Source organism: Hyperoodon ampullatus (assembly GCF_949752795.1).
Source record: "Hyperoodon ampullatus genome assembly, chromosome: 6".
NCBI classification, from domain to species: Eukaryota; Metazoa; Chordata; class Mammalia; order Artiodactyla; family Ziphiidae; genus Hyperoodon; species Hyperoodon ampullatus.
Window position 1 is genome coordinate 13960076 of NC_136919.1, and position 23345 is coordinate 13983420.

Here is a 23345-nt window from a genome sequence, read left to right on the forward strand (position 1 = left end):
AACCCTCTCACATATAAATGTGATGGATTACCACCTTAAACTCTAAATCGGGGGTAGTTTGGAGAGAGAAAAAGAGGCAGCATGAAGGGATAGGAAAAAGCTACAGGGAACTGAAGGCTATGAGTTCAACTGAATTCTGTTTTCAGAGGTTAGTGTAGCATGTTAAACCCCGAGTGTTAATGTCTGCCCTTAAAAATTGTCTTCAACTATGGCTCCCGCTTTTTCCTACCACTCTTTCTGCTGCAACCTTATAACTGCCCTTGGAACAAAACCACAGTTGGAGCTGGGGCGGGGTACAGGATGGGATTATTCTCTGGGCTGAAATCAGTGTGATGGAATAAAAAGTGAATGGCACCAAGCATCCAGAGATTTGGGTTCTAGTCCAAGTTCTACAGTGAATAGCCCTATATACCCTCCTGAGGTGAGTGGTCCTCCCCAAGCTGGGGAGTCCCTGTTCCTGTGTGGTCTACGTTAGTGTTTACAAATTTACAACACATATCTATCTACGTTTAGAATTTAGGAGCAAGAAATTAGAATTCTCACAAATTCCCTAAATCATAACTGATTCTTAAAATACTGTGAACATTCTTCATACTTCCCCTGTTATTACAGATATCGAAAAAAATTAACAAATAGGAATATTAAGCTTAGTAGAATTTAGGAGGAACTACAGCCTCTAGGGAATACTTAAACACTGGAAAACACCAGGGAACATTATTGGATAGTATTCAAATAACGTAACATTCAAATATCCTAACAAGGTTAACAGTATATAGAATCATGTGTCTAAATTGCCAAATTAAGAACTTACTTTGCTTCCAAAGCTTATTTCTTGGAACACTGCTCATAGGATTTGTATAAAGTACACTACGTGTATAAACTTAACTTATTTGCAAGAATAACTCACAGTATGTGGCAGACAGGGCTAGACACACACTCTTAGGACATGCCAACAATCACAGGCAAGACTGACTAGGTGGAAACCATTTCTCTTCTACGTGCTCCTGTCCTGGTTCTCTTAGTCTTCAACTCTATGTTAGCATTTCTTGCTCTAGTTTTTTATTTGATGAAGCTGGATTCCCTCAAACCAGCAATGTCTCTATGCTTTTAAGCTTTAGTGTTCACAGATAAAATTTTAATACTTTTTCACATTTCCTCAACTGACTCTCCCAGGGATTCTGGGATCAAAAAACGTAAGTTTCCTGAGAAATGCTGGGAGGGAATTCCCACGTGGAAACCCTGATGAAGGTCCTAGCCCCAGCTCCTACAGCATCATCTGGGAGGACAGTGTGGTATAGTGGCCAAACCATGTAAGTTGGAGTCACACAGACCCTAACCATTAAACTCCTCTAAATCCGTTCCCTCATCTGTAGAATTGAAGATATTATCACCAACATCCAGATCTGTGGGGAGAAGTGATGCAATATGTCAATACCAACTACCACACAGATGTTTTAGGAACGAATAACTCTTCCTTTAGAGTTGGCTACAGCAGGTTCTCTGGATCTTTGGCCTACAAAGGGATACATCCAACCTCTTTGAAAGAGGCAGGAAGAGCATCAGATTTAGAATCAGAGACTTGGGTTAGGAGCCTAGTTCTGCCATTTGCTTTAAGTGTTTCCTGCTCTCTGACTTCAGGTTTCAACTGCAAAATGAGGAAAACATTGACTTGTAAGGATAAAATAATGTTAAGAACCTAGGGCAGTGCCTGGCAGAGACAGCTGGTGTCTTGTCCCTGTCTTCTCCTATTTCCTATAGTCAGCTGTGACACTGTGACAAAGGAAGGCCACCAAGAAACAGTTTTCAATGCACAGTCAGCACAGAAAATGAACCAATGAAGGCCAGAGATAGAAAGAAAAACCTCCTTGGGAATTAGTCCCACCTAAAAAAAGTTGAAGGAAAACAAGTTGGATTTTGCCAACTCCATAAATTAGGAAGTAATTGTGGACCATAAAGAAAGCTTTAGCTATTCAAATCCTTGAAACATCAATTCAGGAAATATCTGCCAAACCCAGTGCAAGAGACCAAATGGATTCAAACATATTCCTCACCTCGAGCAGCTCACAATCTAGAAACAGGAGACTGACTGTGACACACAAGGGTAACAGGACATCAAGGCAGGGGAGATTCCTTCCAACCAGGGATGCCAGGCCTTGCCAAGGAGACTTCTTAAGCACTCATGCAGAAGGGTGATCAGGCAGAGGGGGTGGCCTGAACACAGGAGTAACTTCACAGCATACTGGAGCACCTACATGCCAGAGTAGGTGAGGATGGAAAACTGAGTTGAGGCAAGGCTCCGAAGGGCCTTGAAATCCAGACCAAGTAATTGACTTTATCGTGAAAGCAATACGGACAGTCCATTTGGGGTCCCCAGTACATTTTCGGTAGGGTTTACTTTACACAAGATTTTCACATGCACCAGAAACATCTGTCGTACAAAAAAGGACATCACCATTATCATTTTCTTTCTTCTCCTGAGGCAGCCCACCAAACTCCCCACTATCACAGACAGGATCCTCTGGACCTCTGGAAGGGGCTCAGCCTGAAGGCGCTACAAGGTCTTCATGGAAGGGTCCTTGCAGATCCTCCCTCATTTTATATCTGGAGGAACTAAGGTCCAAGAAGCACAGAAGGTGTCAGAACCAGAGCCTGGCAACACCCTTCCCACACACCCTTCCCTCTTGAGAAGGAAGACCTAGGATACCACAGATGTCTGTGGACTCCCACCCAAACTGCCCATAGTGTCCCCAGAGTGGAGTCACCTTGTGACAGAGCCATGGAAGCAGCCTAGATCAGGTCTCTCTTCTCACCCCACAGCGATCTTCCCTGTGGAGAAGACACCTGTGGAGCAGGTTTAGGAGAGCACCAGACAGGGTGAGCAGCCTTGGCTATCCCGTCTGTAACTCAACATGCCACCCACTTTCTGGACCTCACTGCAGTTCAGTTTCCTTTCCTATAAAATGGAGACTGGCTTAGGCCACTGGTTTACAAACTTTTAACAACAGAAACTTAGCTCAATACATAAAAATAATAAAAGCACAGTTGCACTGGTTGAAGTATGAGTAGCCCCCAGGGTGCCTTCTGTGAACCCCTGAGGTTCTGTGGAGCAAGTCTGAAAAGCACTTGTCTAGCAGTCCCCCTGGGTTCTTCCGACTTCAGGATGCTGTTTCAATGCTCTAGTGCAGAGGTTAGTATGGTGGGCTCAGAACCCATGTCTCCACTGAGCAGGGCACCAGAACCTTCTGACGCCTGCCCCTTCAGGCTAGGGAAGAGTCAAGACCTACTCCCAACGCGTGAGGCTGTGTCTAAGCCCTAATACTCCCCTAGTCCTACGTGCACTCAGGAAGCCCACTCCTAGTCCCACTTCCTCAGGACTCAGGAATAACAAACACCATCTTTAGCCAGAAGAAATAAAGTCCTGCTTGTCCCTGAAATTCTACCATTAGCAATTCATGCTTTCAGATTAAGCACTTCCATTTCCCCTAGAAGGTGGTATTCACCCCACACACTTCTGGGTGACAGGTCAAGAGGTCCATTCCTCATGAGAGGCAGGAGAGTAATAACATACTAGGCACTCAATATAGGCTCAGTGAACGTAGATGACAAACCTCACCCTCCCTGCCGCCTCCCCTTGGTCCCCATACACAATCACCCTCGCCCTCCCACCCCCAGCCACCTTTACGCATGATGCCCTCAGAGACAAGATCCACTGGGTTCCTGCTTGGCCTGACTGGCCCAGTGTCCTCTTCCAGCCTCAGAAGCCTTGGACCTTCACCCTCCACAGGTTACTTAACTCCTCTGTGCTGACAAAAGCATGGAATCCAGAGATGCAAGGGGGCAGAGGAAGCCTTCCCTCCCCCAGAGAACAGCTGAGGAAGGTCAGAGTCAGCCGGCAGGAGGCACTCATTCCTCCTCCATGCCCTCCTCCAGCCACTTTAAATAGTGCACATCTCCTTGGTCCATGGGAAGACTGAAGACCTCTGGGATTTCAAAAGGATGCACCAACCTTTGGAAAGAAAGCAGAGCTCTGTGAGTGACCAGGATTAGTCAGCCTATGCAGTAAAACCCAACTGGGCAGCTCACTTGAGGCCCTCTGCAATATGCCTGCAGCCCACTGCTCCAGCCCCACAGCCCACCACTCCTACGCCTGTTACCCATCTGTCACCAAGTGATGAGTCAGGCCGGATGGCTTTAGAGTCTCACAGACATGGGCTCAAATTCTAAGCCTGCCACTTACTAGCTATGTAAGCATGGACAAATCACTTAATTTCCCTAAAGGCCCTGCAAAAGAGGGGATAAAAATAGTACCTATGTGACTGGATTGCTGAGGATTAAATGAGACAAGGTATATAAGGCACATACGTGGTACACTGGCACTGTATGCATTCAGTAAATGTTAGCTACTGTTTTTATTACTATCCTCCACTCATCACTGTGCCTTCCCCAAACAACTCCCCCTTCCCCTGTACCTCTGTATTCTCTTCTCCACCTAGAAAGTTCTCCCTGTTCCTGCTGATAAATCAAAAGCCTCTCTGTTCCTCAAGGCTCAACTCAACCACTGACCTTTCCCCAGGGATCTTCCTTGACTATCCAAACCCACAGCAATCTCTCCCTTTTCCCCATTTCTTTCACCTAGTCCTGGCACAAAATGCCAGTTCTCTTCACTTTCCAAACTGAATAAACATAAGGCCTTGGGCCTTGGTCCCATCTGTCACACAGGAGTAATAATTCTCTGCTTCTTTTTTGCTGAGTTAGGCACTGTAAAGTTCTCATGAGATAGGATGCTTACTAAATCACAACATGTGTATGTATAGGTGCTTAAACATTAGCAGTAAGCTGGGTAATTTTATCTAATGCCTGAGAAAAATGAATTTTCTTATTTCATGGATACCTAGACCAGTGTATGTGTTTTTATAAACAGACATACAGAATTCAGTGTATGTATGTCTGAATAGCATTCAGTATAAGACATTTTAATAACACTTTAGTATAAAGAGCTGTCACTGATACAGCAATTCATGTGTATACTTGACATAAATTCTTTCCAATATGCATAACAACCCAAGGTACTAGTATAGTCCCCATTTTATAGATGGGGCAACTGAGGCACAGAAAGTAATTTGCATGCACTTATGCTACAACCAGCAAGCGGAGGAGCCAGGATTTGACGCTAGAGGTCAAGCTCTGGGGTTCACTGTCTTAACCCTGAAGCTGTCTTTCACCAGTCAGGCTGTAATTTCTCAACAGCACTGGTTCTACCAAAGATGCCCTATTTCCACGCCTGCGCTAAGGCAGTAACATGAGGGCCTTCTCTACCAATAGATCTGAGACCCAGTATAGCCATATAACCATAGAATCCTGCCTGGTTCCCTAAGATGTGAAAGGAAAGGGTTTTATCATCCAGACAGGTGACTTGCATCCTGGCTGCAGGGAGAGTCAACCTGGGTGCTTTGGAGAACACCATATTTGATCCCCATTCCAGATGAATTAGGTCAGAATCTGAGGTGGAGCCCAACTTAGTAATTTGAAAAAGTCTCCATGTGATTATAATATGTAGCCAACATCAAAAATCACTGGTTTAGACCAGAGAATCTCAAGCTTTTACTGTGCATAGGAATCACCTGGGGATCTTGTTAAACTGTAGTTTGATTCAGTAGGTTTGGGGTGAGTGTGAGATTCTGCATTTATGGCAAGCTTCCAGGTGATGCCAATTATTACAAAACTACACTCTGAATGATAAATAAGGATTTACACCAGTGGTTCTCAAGTGGAGTCCACTGACCCCTGGGGAACTCCAAGCCTCTTTCAGGAGGTCCATGAGGCCAAAACTATTTTCATAATAATACTGTTATTTATCTTTTCACTTATGTTGACATTTGCACTGATGGTACAAAAGCAATGATGGGTAAAACTGGTGGCACCTTAGCATGCATCAAGACAACGGCACCAAACTGTACTAGCTATCACTGTATTCTTCACCACCACAATACTTGCATTTTAAAAAAGTCAAATTCACTTAAGAACATTCTTGATAATGTGGTAAAAATTACTATTTTTATTAAAGTTTGACCCTTGAGTGTGCCTTTTTAATATTCTGTGTGACAGAATGGGAAGCATACATAAAGCACTTCTGCTATATACCTAAGTTCAATGGTGTCTTAAACTTGTCTGACTGAGACACAAGCTAAACTAGACTTTTCCCAAAGAATACCATTTTTACTTTCAAGCCTGAGTAACCATCATTTGTCAGTTTTACAAATTAAGGTTACTCAGGTTTGAGTATTAGGTAGACATTTTCTCAAATATGAACAAAGTGGGCCCGTCACTCAAACGAAGACAATTTATATCATTTAATGCCCATCAAAAAATTCATGTTTTGGGGGTTGGGGAGGGAAGGACTGGGAGTCTGGGATTAGCAGATGCAAACTATTATATATAGGATGGGTAAACAACAAGGTCCTACCGTATAGCACAGGGAACTATATTCCCTATCCTTTGATAAACCATAATGGAGAAGAATATGAAAAAGAATATATATATATACACACATATATATATATATATATATATAAATGAGTCACTTTGCTATACAGCAGAAATTAAACACAATATTGTAAATTAAAAAAAATTCATGTTTTTAAGCAAAACTCAGAAGTTTGGAAAACCTGAATTTATCATCGTGAGCTTAAAAGTGTCCCAACACTTAAAGATGCTTTTGACAAGATCCAGCTCTCTTATTAAGCCAGATTTTGCAAAAATGTAAAATGAGGCCATTCTTCTCACTTTTTTGTTTTTTGGAAAATATGGTTACTTTCCATAAAAATACATTACTAGCATACCCTGTTTTATTGCACTACACTTTATTACAGATACTGTGTTTTTTTTTTTAGAAATTGAAGGTTTGTGGCAACCCTGCATCAAGCAAGTCTACTGATGCTACATTTGCTCACTTTGTGTCTCTGTGACACATTCTGCTAATTCTTGCAAAATTTCAAACTTTTTCATGATTATTATATGTGTTATGGTGATGTCTTCAGTGATCTTTGATGTTACTATAATTGTTTTTTGTTTTGTATTTTTAAATTAAGGTATGTACATTGTTTTCTTAGACATAATGCTATTAACACACTTAATACACTGCAGTATAGGTTAAACATAACTTTTATATGCACTGGGAAACCAAAAAAAAAAAATCATAAGATTCACTTTATTGCAGTGGTCTGGAACCAAAGCTGTCTGAGGTATGCCTGTATTTATGTTACTATGTAATTGTTCTATTACTGTTAATTTAAATGAACTAAAAATACATATTTTAAAAACTTCTCAGCTTTAATTTCTAATACAGTAAACTTTGATATAACCCACATAAACAAAGGTCTTTGGGTCCTTAATAATTTTTAAAAGTGTAAAGGGGGGCTTCCCTGGTGGCACAGTGGTTGGGAGTCCGCCTGCCGATGCAGGGGACACGGCTTTGTGCCCCGGTCTGGGGGGATCCCACATGCCGCGGAGCGGTTGGGCCCATAGACCATGGCCGCTGAGCCTGCACGTCCAGAGCTTGTGCTCCGCCACGAGAGAGGCCACAACAGTGAGGCCTGCGTACCGCAAAAAAAAAAAAAAAAAAAAAAAAAAAGTGTAAAGGGATCCTGAGACCAAAATTTTGAGAACCACTGGTTTAAAACTCACTCACTTTACAGATGGAGAGTCTGAGGGACAGGGCCATACCCAGGGTCACATGGGAGGCTGGTGACTAAGCTCTAGGTCTCCTACTTCTCAAGCTCATTTCACTTAGTTCCCAGCATGTCCCGGATGGGAAGAGATTGCACTATTACCTGATGTAGCTGGACAGCATATGGACCTTGGAAGTCTTTGTCTTTATTAACTGTAAAAGAAAAAAAAAAAAAATCACTGCTTCAGGAGCTCAGCCCCAGCTCTGCAGCTGCTCATTCATCTGGCTGTTTAGGAGACAGCATTCCTCCGGGTCCCCAGGCCCTGTTAGTAGCTTACAAATGAACCTAGGGCATCTTATGTGGGGCAAGAACCTCAGTTAATTGATCTTTGCTAATTTTTAATTGGAACCATGCTCTCACTCTTTCCCTATCAAGGCCGCATCCCCCTATTCTCACTCACCAGCAGGATTTCAGTGGCTTCTTCTATTTCTCCATTCCAATAGTATCTGGAGAAGAGAACAACAACAACAAAAATTATCATGCTTACAAGATGAGTTCAGTGAAATAAACCTGGCCCAATTAGGTGACTTAGTAAGGTGGAAACTTTAAAATCTTTCCAAGCCCATATAAAAAAGCCTAGAGTTGGCCAAGGCACTACAGGTCATCTAGTCTAAACATTCTAATGCACGCTTCTAGCACCTGCTTTAACTTTCCTGGAGGTGAGAGGCTCACCATCTCCTGAAAGGTTTTCACGTGAGATGGTTTTTCTTATGGTGTGCCAACATTTGCCACCCAATTGTTTTCCCCAACTTCCACATGAAGAACCACCTCAGGACAGCCCTACAGAAACTCCTATATGTTCTCTCCTCTAAACTGGGCATCTCCAGCTTTTTCAATGCTCATCCCATACTCTTGGCTTCCAGGCATCTCCCCATCCTTTGGACTGGTGCTATCTGTATCACTGACTCTCAAAGCTGAGTGCCCACCAATGGGTAAATGAAAAAGCACAGAAGATTCAGGGAAGTAAGCCTTATAAAATATGGAAACAGGTCCAAAAGTTAAAAACAAAGTCAGTGACAATGTTTAGAAAAGAGTACGAGAACAGCATCCTGGGAAGGGAAAGAAATTCAGCCTGAGCATGCCTATGCTGACCCAGGGCAAATCTAAGATGACTTAGGACACTGGCCTCATCTCACAGAGCTGTGGTAAAAGGATGAATTACAAGGAAGGATGAACACATGAGGGGAACAGTAGGCTAAAATTCTCTTCTAGCTCCAAAGCAGTAGCTCCCAGACTGGCTTTATGTGAATCACTTCCATAACCTCCTAAAAATTCAGATTCAAGCCCCATCCTCAGGGAGACTGATTGAGTAGATCCAGGAGGGAGCTCAGGAATCTAAAGCATAGCCAAATTTGGGAACCATAGCTATAGGTGATGTGAGCCACTGAGGGAATGACACTGCTGGGCAGGGGAAAGCTTTCATTATATAGCACTTTTCTGTTCTGACCTTTAGAGTAGACGTCATTTCTCTCTCTCCTTCCCTCCCTCCCTCCCTCCGTCTCTCTCCCTCATCAGGGGAGGAAAGAGATGAGAAACAGGCTGATCAGAGAGATTAAGGCACAAGACAAATCCTGCTAGTACTGGGATACTGACATATTTTGATGAGGTAAATGGTGCAGACCAGGCTTAAGTAAAGGAGCTGATGAAATGAAAGGCAGACAATACACAGAAACAGCCTATCGCATATGCTAAACTCTCAAAGTTTTCCAGAGAATCCAAAAGTAATGGAAATTATAATCTTTGATATCCCTAGTTGGCTTACTCAGGGATGGAATGCCCAGTTTGACTTCTTTGCTAAAAGCAAGCTAATTGATTTAAACAAAGAATGTGCAGACAAGATTCACTGTTCCTAAACTGTAGATTTTTTTCTCCCCTCTCTAAACACAGCCGGTTTTTGCTTTTGTTGAATGACATAAACCCACTGGTTGATTTCCTCTAAATAGAAATTGACAGTGAACTATTGATTAATTAAACGCCTTTGAGTTGTTCTTTGACAATTCCCCATTAGTTCAGTGCTCTTTCCACCAGGCAGGACCTGACCTAGCACTCCCACACCCTTCCACTGGCCACAGCCAAACTCACAGTGAGTATGCCTTAGGCAGGATGTTCACAGAGGCAGTCAGCTTCTTATCCAGTATAGCCCTAAAGCAAAGAGAGAGTGACAGTTACTGGGGCAAGTGTCCAGCAGTTCCTGGGAACTACTCCGGAAACCTAATTCTAAATAGATAACCATTTAGAGTGCCCCTCCCAACTCAAACCAACATGTTTCAGAACTACTGTGCACAGAACCTCTGAAGACAGAGTTGTTTCTAAGTCCTTCCCTGGGTGGGGAGAGAAGTAGGGAAGCAGCTATGGGAAGGCAGTTTTAAAGGACAGGCCTAGTCTGCTTGGGGAATGGGAATTTATTAGCAATGGACGGAGAACAAAAAGACCTGGATTCCAATCCAGCCCTGCAGTAGGATGGCTGTGTGACCTTATGCAAGCTCTTTCTTTCATTCCAGAAATAAGTATTTGAGCACCTATCCAAGACAGGCACGGCCCCCTCACTCAACCTGACTGCTGCTGTACAATCAGAGGACTGGTTCAGTCGGTGGTTTCCAACTCTTTTCACCACCCAAAAACTCCTTTTATTATGTCACCTTCTTCTCCTTTTCTCTCTCGGATATGTACTAGGCTGACAGGGTTTCTGGTCTGTAGATATCATGTGACCACATGGAACTGATAGAACTCCAAGGAAAAGCAAAAAAAGGCATCCTATCCTATGTTTGTCTTTGGCAAACACAGGCTCTTTTCACTTTTTATTTTTGTGAAGGTTCCTACCACAACCCTAAGAGCACAATCATCATCACCTTTGCAGACCTCTAAAAACTTTCTTTGACAGACCACAGGTTGGAATTCCTGCTCTGATAGCCTGACTCCTGTGCAGAGCCCTGGTGAACACAATAAAAAGTGCCTGAACTAGTACAAGTGTCATAGAAACAAAAGCACCACCAAGTCATCGATGCAAAGAAGTGTCCCCAAGTATCAAACCTCAAGCCCTCGGAATCAGGCAGGCCCTGACAACCCCCTCTCAGGTCTCAGTCAGCCAAGGGGGCCTGGTCTCAGTTCTCTGAAGTGTGTGGCCCCTGCCAGATAACCCTAATCTGAGCCCTGCTTACTCATCTCTCCTTCCCTTGACCGCTGCCAAGAGAACTGACCTACTTTCTCTTCCCCTGAGCTCCAGGCTGAACAGTGCTCTATTTAAGGCTCCACTTTAATGTGGTATTACCACCACCCTCATTCCCTTGGAAAGTTCCAGGTGGTACATAAATCTCTGACTGTAAGGAGAGGCACACGGCACAAATTTGTTTAAGCAACGGCTGCAAGTCTTGCTCACTCAATCAAATGATCTGCTGAGAAATTACACTTCATTGGTTCTGAAGGTGGCACGCAAACACAGGGAGTGAGTTAAACCTCTAGAAAAAAATAATCCATTGCCTCACGGGCCTCCAATCTCTTTGGTAGTGTGAACTCCTGAGTAATCACAGCAACCTGTCCTTGGGTAAAAGACTGTAAAGTAATGGAGGACTGTGTTATTCAAAAAGCTCCTGTGGCCAAACAAACAAAAAACAAAAACAAACACACACACTAAAGCCCAGCAGTGAGTCACAGACGGAAAGCTCATGCCCTTATGCTCATCTGAGTAAAGCAGAAGACAGAGCTTCTGGGGTCTCTAGAAACTGCAAAGTTCACAGACTAGAGGCTCACAGACCAGATACATGGTTTGGCTCTCACGGCATTTAAAAAAATCTTGATTTTGCTACCAATATTTACTGTCAGGGTATTTCACATTAAATAAATACACATTACCTAGCTTCTCACCAAAAAATGAATCTTATAACATTTTGGACCTGTAGTCCTACAAGGTCAGGTTTAGCTAGAGCTGAGCAGGGGCGAGTCCCTCTAGGCACAATATATGCTTCTCGGGTCAGTCAGTTTCCGCTGTTCTCCCTCTCAACACCTGGGACGAGTAAGGGTTGCTAACTACAGTCATTCTTCAGCGCAACACCCCAGCCCACTTCACTCATTTAAGTTGCCTGCTTGTGATATCTCTGTCTGTGACCCTGGCCTAATCCAATTCCCTCTCCCTACGTATGAAATCAAAGCCCAGAGAAGGAAGACTTGTCTAAGGTCATATGTGGTGTTGGCAGCAAAAAGGAAACTAGAATCCAGGTCTCGTGGTTCAACATTCAGGTTTTCACCCTAGCCCCAATAAGAGATTTTTCCAGTTTAGAATGTATCTGTCAATGAAGAGCCCTAAGAACACTGCCAGGAACCAGAATGGAACTGAACCAGAACTGAGAGGCAGCAGACTGAACGCTAAAGAGCCCTAAAGAAGAAAGAGCACTAAACTGGAGCTGAAAGACCTGGTCCCAGCACTAGTTCCGTAGGCAGAGCTGGGGTTCCTGCCGGCTAACATTTGTGGGGCCCTCCCCACCATGTACCCGCTTACTCTCCTTCTACAAATCCTGGAAGCGAAACCTGTTTGCCTCTCTTCTACCCAAATCATTAATGAAAAATACTGAACAGAAGAGCTGAGGGGAGAGCTCCAGTGCCACATCACTCAGGAGTCCACTTGAGACTTCCAGCTCAGCTGGTGGGCTGCACACACACTGCAACCTCCCTTTTACACCCCACACCAGAAACAACAAAACACTTCTTCGCCGTGCCAGAGCACAGTAAGGAGAACGCTTTATGCACTAGAAACTAGGAGGAGGCCCTGAAGAAAAAAGGCAGTGCTGAGACATGCATGGGAGCATGTAGGGGGACTTCCTAACTTAAGAGCCTTTGAATCTTTTAAACATTGGCAGTGATCTGGTTTTCCTGGCCTCCAGCAACCTGGAGAATTTTGAAGAATATAAAATTACAATTTTTTCATTAACATAGCCATAGTTTGAATCATATAAGTTGACCATCCTAAAAATTCTTCTTGAGGTGATAAATTCTTCTTAGAAACTGATTTTAACTGTTGAATCCTAGATTGTAGAAGTATTTCAAGAATCTTCTTAGTTTTGCCTACACCTGCTATGTAAATATGTATGCCTATTATTTTATTTCCTTTGTTCCTTATTACAGTTATACTGTTCCTTTGTAAATAAATGTGCCTTTTTGAACTTGGGGCAGGAGAGGGGGGAGAGAAAATGAAAGCAACAGTCTGTAATCTAGATGTAATGGGAACCAGAGCAGGCAGGAACTTGGAGGCAACCATCAAGGTAAATAGTTGGAATGCCACAGCAGGAGCAGGGAGACCCCCTAAATCTCCCATGGCCCAGGCAACAGTAATGGGATGTTTGATACAGGCAGAGCAGTGAGCGTGGGAATTTTGGACAAAAGGCAGAACACTGTCCTAGTGGCTGGCGACAGCCAAGGACAAAAGGGAGAGTGCATGCCCAGAAGACCAGTTACTTGGGTACCCCAGCCAGTAGAATGTCCACATGCCCCCCACACACACTGCAGAGTGCCACCTAAGGTCAATTCCTGCATTTGTTTCTGCACTTCCTCATAAGCATAGCTAAGAAGATGAGAGAGGTCAAAGTATCTGAGGAAAGTCAACACCATGAGAGACTTAAAATTCAACAACAAAAAAGAATTTACATGAGGATAACTGAAACCAAGATTTTAAAATAAGTACAATTATGTATACTTGAAAATTGCTAGGAGAGTAGATCTTAAAGAGTTCTTATCACACAAAAAAGTAACTGAGATGATGGATGTTTAACCTTATTGTCGTAATCATTTTGTAATATATACACATATAAAATCATCATGTTGTATACCTTCAACTTACACAATGTTATATGTCAATTATATATCAATAAAGCTGGAAGAAAATTAAGCATAAAATAAGTATAATTACTATCCACAGAACGATAAAGCAAGATTATTGCATTTATAAAACAAGATCAGGGGGCTTCCCTGGTGGCGCAGTGGTTGGGAGTCCGCCTGCCGATGCAGGGGATGCGGGTTCGTGCCCCGGTCCGGGAAGATCCCACATGCCGTGGAGCGGCTGGGCACATGAGCCATGGCCGCTGAGCCTGTGCATCCGGAGCCTGTGCTCCGCAACGGGAGAGGCCACAGCGGTGAGAGGCCCGCGTACCACAAAAAAAAAAAAAACAAGACCAGACAATTACAAAGCAAGAGCAGTTGGTTATTAAAAACAATCTGAAATCTTGAAAAGGAAAACTATAAAATTCAGTCTAAAGAAAACTATAAAATTCAGTCACAGAAAACAAATTCAACATCTATCTATGAGGAGTTCCAGGAAAGGGTGATGCAGAAAGAATAGAGAGAGTAGAGAGACTATATTTAACAAAGTAATACTTGAACATTAAGACAAAGAGAAACTCCTAAAAACTAGGAGAGGGCTTCCCTGGTGGCGCAGTGGTTGAGAGTCTGCCTGCCGATGCAGGGGACATGGGTTCGTGCCCCAGTCTGGGAAGATCCCACATGCCGTGGAGCGGCTGGGCCCGTGAGCCATGGCCGCTGAGCCTGCGCGTCTGGAGCCTGTGCTCCGCAACGGGAGAGGCCACAACAGTGCGAGGCCCACGTACTGGAAAAAAAAAAAAAAATAGGAGAAAAAACAGAGAGAAAAAGCATTACCTATGAAGGAATGAGACCCCATTCCTGACCTCTCATCAGCAACCTTGGATGCAAAGACAATAGAGACCCCTCTCCAAGCTGGTACTGATCCATTTACCTGCACTGGCCTTTCAACTACTGTCTTTAGAATCCAGGCCTTAGAATCCTTCTCCTCCTGATACCCAACACCTCACAGATCTCAGCTGAAGTTGTTCCCTGACAGGACCCAGAGTGGCTAATCCAGGGGTCCAGTGAGTTCAGCACAGATCCTGGGTATACCAGAAGCACAGAAGGGATTTCAATTCCTAGCTGCTAAATACAATACTAGGTCATATTTCTGGAGTAATCACATGTTCTTTTAGACAAGAGCTGTTCTCCAAAAGTAATGTAAATAAGGAAAAAATAGACATTCTGGTCAGGGGCAGGAAAGATGGAATCAAATGCAAAGTTAACCTGTGACCATCAGTTTGGAGGCTATGTGCCCCCAAAGACTGAATTCAACACATAAAACACTGTAACTTAAGCTATCATCAAACTTCAAGAATGCTGAGTTGTAGAGAAAGAAGAAAGGGAGCCAGGAGCCAAATCCATTACCCCTCAGCCCCACTAACCCTCTTCAAAGCTGCAGCTGTAAAGGACTGAAGGGCAGGGGAGCTTCCCTAGCAGTCCAGTGGTTAGGATTCGGCGCTTTTACTGCCGTGGCCCTGGGTTCTATCCCTGTTCCGGGAACTAAGATACTGCAAGCCGCAAGGCGCGGCCAAAAAAGAAAAATAAATTTAAAAAACTAAAAGAGAAGTGAAGGGTAGAAATTCAGATACAACAAACATTTTTTGAGCATCTACTACATTTGAGATACTGGAATAAGGACTGTACATATATCATATAATCCTCTCAACAACACTGTGAGGTAGGTGGCATTATCCTAGTCTATAATTCAGAAAACTAATGTTTAGAGAAGGGAAGCAACTTGCCCAAGGTCACACAGCAAGTGGCAGAGCCAAGATTCAAACTGTTCTGATTACAAGTCCAGTGCTCCTTCCACCACAGCACAGCTGCTTTTAGAAATCTGCCATATACTTGGAATTGGTCTCCTCCTGCTCTTGGCATGGTGAGCACCTCTGGGACTGAGCAAAGACTATCTCCAAAAAGAGAGCTGGGTCGGGAATTAGGACTCTTAAATTCTCAACCTGCAGAGTTCCACTGTTCTCTTATCTTAACACCTTGCGCAAGCCATCTATCTCTCTGGGTCTCATATCACTTTTACGCCCCCATGCACCACTCGGCATTTTCAGGCCCAGCAGCAGGATCCATCTAAGTGTCATTCAGCCATGCTTCTCACATCACCCCAAGCAGACAGCTGTGTAGTTCATCACTGGACAGATGGGGTTGTCAAAAGCAAGAGAAGTACCCCCAGAGTGGCCCCTCTGGAGCATCCTGGTAGTTCCCAAGCCTCCTGGGGCAGCACCTAAGCCCCTTCACCATACCTGGCAATATCTCTGGCAATCTGCTCGTTGGGACAGTTGACAAAAACGATGGAGTAAGTGCCGGAGACATAGCTGCCAGTGACAACTGAAAGGAGCTGCTGGCTAAGGGTCCTGAGCATGGAGTATGTCAGGAAAGAAGCAGTCAGGATCTACACGGTGGGAAAAGAGAAGCACAGATCAGCAGTGACATGGTCAACTCACTATTTGCCAGCTCGAGCAGACTGGAACCAAAGCTGAGCATCATATTTTCATCCCTATTTCCCATCCATAAAATAATTCCTGGGATCTGTATTGAGTTTTAGTGCTTAAAGTTTTCATGTCTAGATTATTTGCCTCTGCATTTTACAAATGGTAAAAAAAAAAGAAAAAAAATAGAGGCTCAAAAATCAAGAAACTTGCTCAAAATCACACAGCTTTGGGAATTCCCAGGCGGTCCAGTGGTTAGGACTCGGCGCTTTCACTGCCGGGTTCGATCCCTGGTAGGGGAACTAAGATCCCACAAGCCATGCAGTGTGGCCAAAAAAAAAAAATCACACAGCTTTTAACTGAAGCCAAGATTAGGAGTTGAGTCTGGATAACTTGAAATCCATTCCTACTGTACAAAACTGCTACTGGAGGTAACGCCAATTGGCATCCACTGAACTGCTATCATCCTATGGAGATTATTATGAATGGTAAGTTTTACACCTATCGATGTTTTAGGGAGTTAATTTCACCTTCGTTCAATTGTGTATGTGACAGGTGCTACAGGGAGTCTAGTGGAAAAGGAAGGCTAATTCTAAAGCAATGTGACCTGTGCTACTGTGACAGACAACTGGAGGGTCCAGGAGGAACGCTCTACCTGTTGGGGACAGGAAAAGGCTTTGAAAAGAAGGTACTGTCCAAGTTGTAACTGAAATAATAAGCAGAATTACAAAAGAGGGAGATATGATAATATGTACAAACTCAAGAGGTATGTAGGGACAGATAAGCTATCTAGTCTGCATGGGTCTTAGTCTGTGGGTAAGAGACTGGGAGGAAAATGAGACTGGCTAGAACTATAAAGGGTCAGGCTAAGGAATGTAGGGTTCGTACTCAAGTGATAAGGTGCTTTTGCAGGTTTTAAAGTAGAAGAGTAATAATATGATTAAGCTGAAGGAGGATGGGGAGTGACCAGAAGGCAGTCTATTCAAAAGGCCATTACAATGTTCCAGGAAAAAGACATTAAGATCTTGAGCTAAGAAAATGGCAGTGACACTGTGAGAGGAAAAGACAGTCAAGATATAATTTTTCTTGCTTTTTTAATGACAAACTTTTAAAATAAGAGGAAATGAAAAGAACTGGAGGACATCTTCTATTCCAGGGTTCTGTGCTGGGGGGATACAAAGGAGTCATTAATAGGGATAGAGGCAACTTGCAAGGAGTCCCGCTGTGACTCAGGCAAGACTGAACAAGAGCGTGCTTCTCCTGCCTCCCAGCCAGGGGCTCACATCTCGCTCAAATAAACCTCTGTCCTCCCACTCCTACGTTATTGCCCGGCCCTGCCTGGCTCCTACTTCTTGGCAGGGCCTGAGTAGCGTTTTTATGTCTTTAGCTTCAGTTTGACTAGAAGCCTGTCTGGGGTGGGTTTCTCATTCCCTCCCACTACCTCCACCAACACCTCCAATCCAACACACTAGTCCTCTGAACTAAACCAGTGACCACACAAGAAAAAAAGAACCAGGCTTTTCAATGAAGCTTTTGGTGACAACTCAATTAGATTATATAGGAAAAAAATAAAGGCACTAAAGAGCGGGATTTAAATCCTAGTGCCAGTACCGCTGCCTGTGGTCTTCAGCAAGTTACTTCCTTTGCCTTCTATAAATGTTATCTAGAAACTGGAGATTATGACATCTGTGCTGCCTGCCTCAGAGCTGCCATGGGTTCAAACAAGATAGGAAAAACAATATATAATCACTAATCCAATAAAGGAAGAGACTGTGGTTTGCTCATCACTGTGTCCCCAGGACAGTTCACGGCACACAGCAGGTTCTCAAGAAATAACTTGTAGACTGGTGAATTAGTACACCAGCAAGATGTTGATATTGAGACAAAATAGCCTTGTGAAGTAAGTAGGGCTTTTGGGTCACCCACAGAGCTTTTGGCAGAGAATCGGACAAACTAAAAAACTCTAAGGCGTCAACTACATGACTCTAAGGTGGCTTCCTGTACAGACTCTAAACAAAAGGAGTAATGGTCTGTCCCTCAACCAAAAAAACCATTCCTAAGGAAGATCTAGGGTATTTCAGCCAGCAGTTATCAGCGTAACACAGGGCTAACGGGATAAACTCACCTAAAATGTATTGAAACTCTTGTATGAACTCACAGTCAAAAAATACTAAGAGGAGGCTTCCCTGGTGGCGCAGTGGTTGAGAGTCCGCCTGCCGATGCAGGGGACACGGGTTCATGCCCCGGTCCGGGAAGATCCCACATGCCGCGGAGCAGCTGGGCCCGTGAGCCATGGCCGCTGAGCCTGCGCGTCCGGAGCCTGTGCTCCGTAGCGGGAGAGGCCACAGCAGTGAGAGGCCCGCGTACCGCCAAAAAAAAAAAACAAAACTAAGAGGTACTTGGGGCCCTCGGGTATTATCTAAGACAACCCTTCATTTAACAGATAATGTTACTGAGGCAGAACATACAGAAATTCTGTGACAGAAGCAAGACTTAAATCCAAGACTCCTGCCTCCTTTTCTGGGCTCTCTGAACTGCAAGGAGCACGACTAGGAATTGATACAGTGGGTTTATTTCAGCTTCACTTAATCCAGCGCCTCTCAACTTGGGGCAATTTTTCCCCCCAGGGGACATCTGGCAACATCTAGGGACAATTTTGATTGTCATGACTGGGGAGGAGATGCCATTGGCATCTAGTGGGTAGAGGTCAGGACTGCTGCCTAACATCCTTCTACTGTACCATCAATCACACTGAAATACAGACAGTTGTTTACATATGTCTCCCTCATTAGACGTGAGCTCTTTGGCCTCATACATTTCTGTATCCCCAGCACTTTATAACCCCCTGACAAGGAGTATGGGCTTGAGAGATGTTTGTGGACCACATCAACAAAGAATCAGAAGCATGAAAGGTCGGTTTGGAAACAAATGTGGACTACAGTATATTAGAACGTGATATTATATGAATGCAAAATACACACATCACCATATTCCCTAACAGAAACATTATAACGGGAAAAGATTTACTGTAAGTTTATAGCATTTTCATATATATGTCTTTACTATATACCTTTTCTAATTTTACATTCGTTTAAAATATTTTATGTACCCTTTCAATTATTTCATTCTTTTTTCGTCCTGCATTATTTGCCTAGCCTTTAAGAGATTATGGTTGACTTTACTATCTGTGTTAAGGCAGAAGGGGCCTCAGAAACCACCCAGTGGTTCTAAATTTGTAATCCATCTAGTTTTAAGGAATCTGTGAATGCTCTGAAATTGACATTGTGTTTATACACTTTCCTTGGGTGCAAATCCAGACTTGCACTCACACACATACACACACAAAATCAAGAAATGTCCCCCAAATGTTGAGCCACTGATTTGTGCCAGTTAATTAAGGGCCAGAGAGGGGAAGAAATCACCAAAAAGTGAGCAGCAAAGCTGGGCTAGACCCTTAGGCTTGTGGCCCTCCCACACAGCTCTCCCTTCCACCACCCCCGCACCCCACCCCACTCAGCCCCCGCCCACTGCGACCACCAGCACCACCGTAGGGACTCTAGCCACTGCCAACTTTAAATTTTAACATACTTCAGAGATGAGAAAACAAAGCCCCCAGAAAGATGAGATGGTAACTGCACTGGAAAGAGGGAAAGAACCTATCATGTGACCCTTACATGAGAACTCACCAGCAGACACCCCTCACCACCCCAAGGACCCTGGCAGTGAAACACAGCCCAGTCACTCTTCACAAGGCAGGGCATAAAGAGGTGCTGGTAATCTTCACATTCACACCACAATCTCCAAGACACAGGGTGGTGCCTCCAAGGATTTTTACCATCCACCCACTACCTGCCCACCCCCAGCTCAAAATCCCAGGAAGAGTAAAAGAGAAATGCACGTTCTTCCCTCAATCCCCAGGTTGGAGGTTTAGAGGTGACAGGGTTCATAGCATCGTAGCGTGGAACACTCACCAAGAGGCATAAAAGGACAGAGGGCCGCGGGCAGCCTGGCAAAGGGCACCGTGAGCCCAGCCTGTCCATGGCGTCGCTGGTAATTTAGCAGCACAGCCTACTGGAACTGTGGCCTGAGGCCGAGTTGCTGGCTGATGGGCGGGCACGAAGGGCCTGAACTGCCCTCTCCCCTTACCACCTGCTGCCTGCCCCACTGCCCAGCCAGGTCCCAGCAAGGCTGGCCGGAAGGAGATAGTGGAGGGGGCGGGGAAAGAGGGAATAATTTTTCACTGGGCAGCTCTCCTTCTGGAAACATACAACCCAAGCACCATATGCAAACCTCCAACCCCTGCAAAAGTAAAAAGACTAACTTTCCCTTCCCATTCTAACATACACATACAAAAAAACCATAAAATCCCCAGAGATGTACAGATTAAAAGACCTAAGTTTCTTAGATATATAAAATCGTCAGCCCAAAGACAAACACACATACACAAAACTCTTCCACTTTGCAGGGGTCGCCAACCCCCGGGATCTAATGCCTGATGATCTGAGGTGGAGCTGATGTAATAATAATAGAAATACAGGGCACGATAAATGGAATGCGCTTTAATCATCCCGAAACCATTCCCCCCCACCCCCCTACCCATCCTTGGAAAAAACTATCTTCCACGAAAACGGTCCCTGATGCCAAAAAAGTTGGGGACCGGGCTTCCCTGGTGGCGCAGTGGTTGGGAGTCCGCCTGCCGATGCAGGGGACACGGGTACGTGACCCGGTCCGGGAGGATCCCATATGCCGCGGAGCGGCTGGGCCCGTGAGCCATGGCCGCTGGGCCTGTGCGTCCGGAGCCTGTGCTCCGCAGCGGGAGAGGCCACAACAGTGAGAGGCCCGCGTACCACAAAAAAAACCAAACAAACAAACAAAAAAAGTTGGGAACCGCTGTAGAGGACCATCCCACCAAAAAACCCCAAATAAATGAAGCACACACATGGCTGCCTTCCCTTTCCTGTCCCCCACACATCACTCCCTCCTCCCAGGATCTCCCTTCTGATTTCCTCTCTGGCTTAGAGCACACACTCTGGCTGCTGATTGCTCTCCCTGTGAACTCATGTCTTTCCAGGCCAGCTGCTCTGTGCAGCCTTTCCCAAGGTTAATCCCCACAGTCCTCTCTTTCCCCTAAGGCACTTTGTCCACATTTCCGTTGCAGCATTTAACATCAACTATTAAACAAATCTTTAAAAGCAGCAAGCTAAGGACTGACTGTTGCCCTTTGGGGATGCAGAGTCCACTGTTGTCAGGGTTTCCAATTTTTTAATCCAGCTTTTTAATGTGAAATATCTTAATTTTTAAATGACGACACTTCAGGGGAAGAAATTGAATACACAAGGCCATAAGTAAATTTTAAGCCAAGGAAACTATTCTATAGCTTGACTGTGGTAGTGGTTACACAAACATGAAAAAATTCAACAAACTATACACTTAAATTGGTGAATTGCGTTGTATGTAAATAGTACCTTAAACAAAGGAGGCGGGGAATGCTGAAAACCAATTCAAAATGGTTTTAAACTGGGCAGACGAAACAAAACACACCTGTTAGCTAAATTGGCCTGCAGGCTGCCAGTTCACAGCCTCTGTGCTTATTTTAATTACCTGTTTACCTGTCTGTCTCATTCCTTGGGACTATAAATTCTTAAAGGCCTGATACACTTCCTGGCAAAGTGTCTAACAAAGTCAGCTGTAGCCCTAGTCCTATCATTTACATCAATAGCTATGTGGACTCAGGCAAATAACTTAACCTCTCTGAGCTTTTTGGGGTTTTTTTGGTAAAGGAAGGGCTAATACCTCCTTCATAGGTCTAAAGTGAGGATTAACAGAGAAGATTAATATAAGAGTGCTTTATAAAATGTAAGACCATGTCAGCATTTCATGAGCAAGTAGTCTCATGTCAACTACCAAACAAGGTTAACTCAGAAAATCTCCATTTATGATTGAAAAACTTAGCGTGTGTGAAGAAAACAGGGTTAGAGAAAATGAGGCTGACTGACCCTAAAAAAAAACCCTTTATATTCCAAGTCCACTAAAATAAATCAAGGCAATGATCTTTTAAATCTATTACATTAATAAGAAAGGCCACTGCTAATGACCATTTTACCTTAGATCCTGAGATGATGTCCCAGAGTTTAGCACAGGATCCCACAGAGATTATGCTCAATAAATGTTTGTTGATTATAAGGATGGTCATGATGAAGGCGATGCTGGGGCAGCAGGGGAAGGATGGCAAGAGATGAACTGTTATTTGGAAGAAACTGCTTCTGGATTCTCTTATTTCAACTCAGGCACTTCTACTCTCTTCAGATCCAATTCCAAGGTTAGATTCCAAAAGTCCAATTCTGCATTTATGGCCTTGGCAGATTCTTCAGATCTAGTAAGAGCCTCAGTGTCACTGCCTGAGATTATAAGTTCTTCTTCTGGAGGCTTCTTACCCTCTTTCTCTCCTCCTCCTTACTGGATTCAGATATGGACTCAGAATCCTCTTCAGAGTCAGATTCTGTACCCATCTCTTTCACCCACACTACTTCCTCTTTATTGTTTGTGTCTTCCTTCTCTTTCTTCATCTCCTTTGCTTTATTTTGAAGGTTCTTTTGGGCCTCTTTATAGGTATACAACAATTTACTGAAATCTTTTTTAAAGGTCAAACTTCAATCCAGTAAAGAACCCATATCAATTGCAGCTTCAATGAGGTCTGACACCTGGTGTAAGACAGAATTGTTTCCTTAAGCTCAACTTTATCTCTGGTTCCAGAGATTTGCCTTCTTCCTCATCTACAGATATAGACTCTCTCTGTTATTGCCAAAGCTTGAAACTTAAGTAGCTTATTAATTTCACTTTCATCAATATCGATGAATTTAAAGCCCATCCATTTTCAGACTTTATGGTTTTTTTCAGCTTCTTCATTAGCTCTAGGGAAACCTGCATAATCATTCACAACATCATCCCAAAGGTTCCACCAGGCTTTATTAAGAGAGGCTGGTTTTTATATCATCCAGCACCTCTTTTATTACTACCAAAGCATCAGCAAAGTTGTACTGTTGCATGTTTCTTTCAAAGTGAGGCAAGGTTTTTTTTTTCAAAAAGTCGGCAAAGTAGTCAAATATATGCTTGGTGTATTACCTCCTGAATGCTTCAATTATACCCTGATCCAAGGGCTTAAGAATAGCTACTGCGCTCCAGATGGAGAAACACAATATCATCATTGGGATGAGCAAAGAATGGAGTCTGGGTGACTGAGACCTCTGTCCAAAAACAGCAACACTCTGAAGGCAAGATTTTTTTCTGTTAAATAACTCCAGGTTCAATGAATAAAACAATTACGAAGCCA

The 23345-nt window shown here is 43.9% G+C and overlaps 1 protein-coding gene across 1 annotated transcript; it reads right to left on the bottom strand.

The window, feature by feature from the left end:
* Positions 1-3903: 3903 nt before the first annotated feature.
* Positions 3904-20055, bottom strand: LOC307054951 (protein CutA homolog; the record flags this gene model as incomplete). Its single annotated transcript, XM_079706834.1, has 6 exons — positions 3904-4006; positions 7830-7879; positions 8128-8173; positions 9810-9869; positions 15830-15978; positions 19987-20055. 6 exons carry the CDS (start codon positions 20053-20055, stop codon positions 3904-3906), a joined length of 477 nt encoding a protein of 158 aa, XP_079562960.1.
* Positions 20056-23345: the final 3290 nt, after the last annotated feature.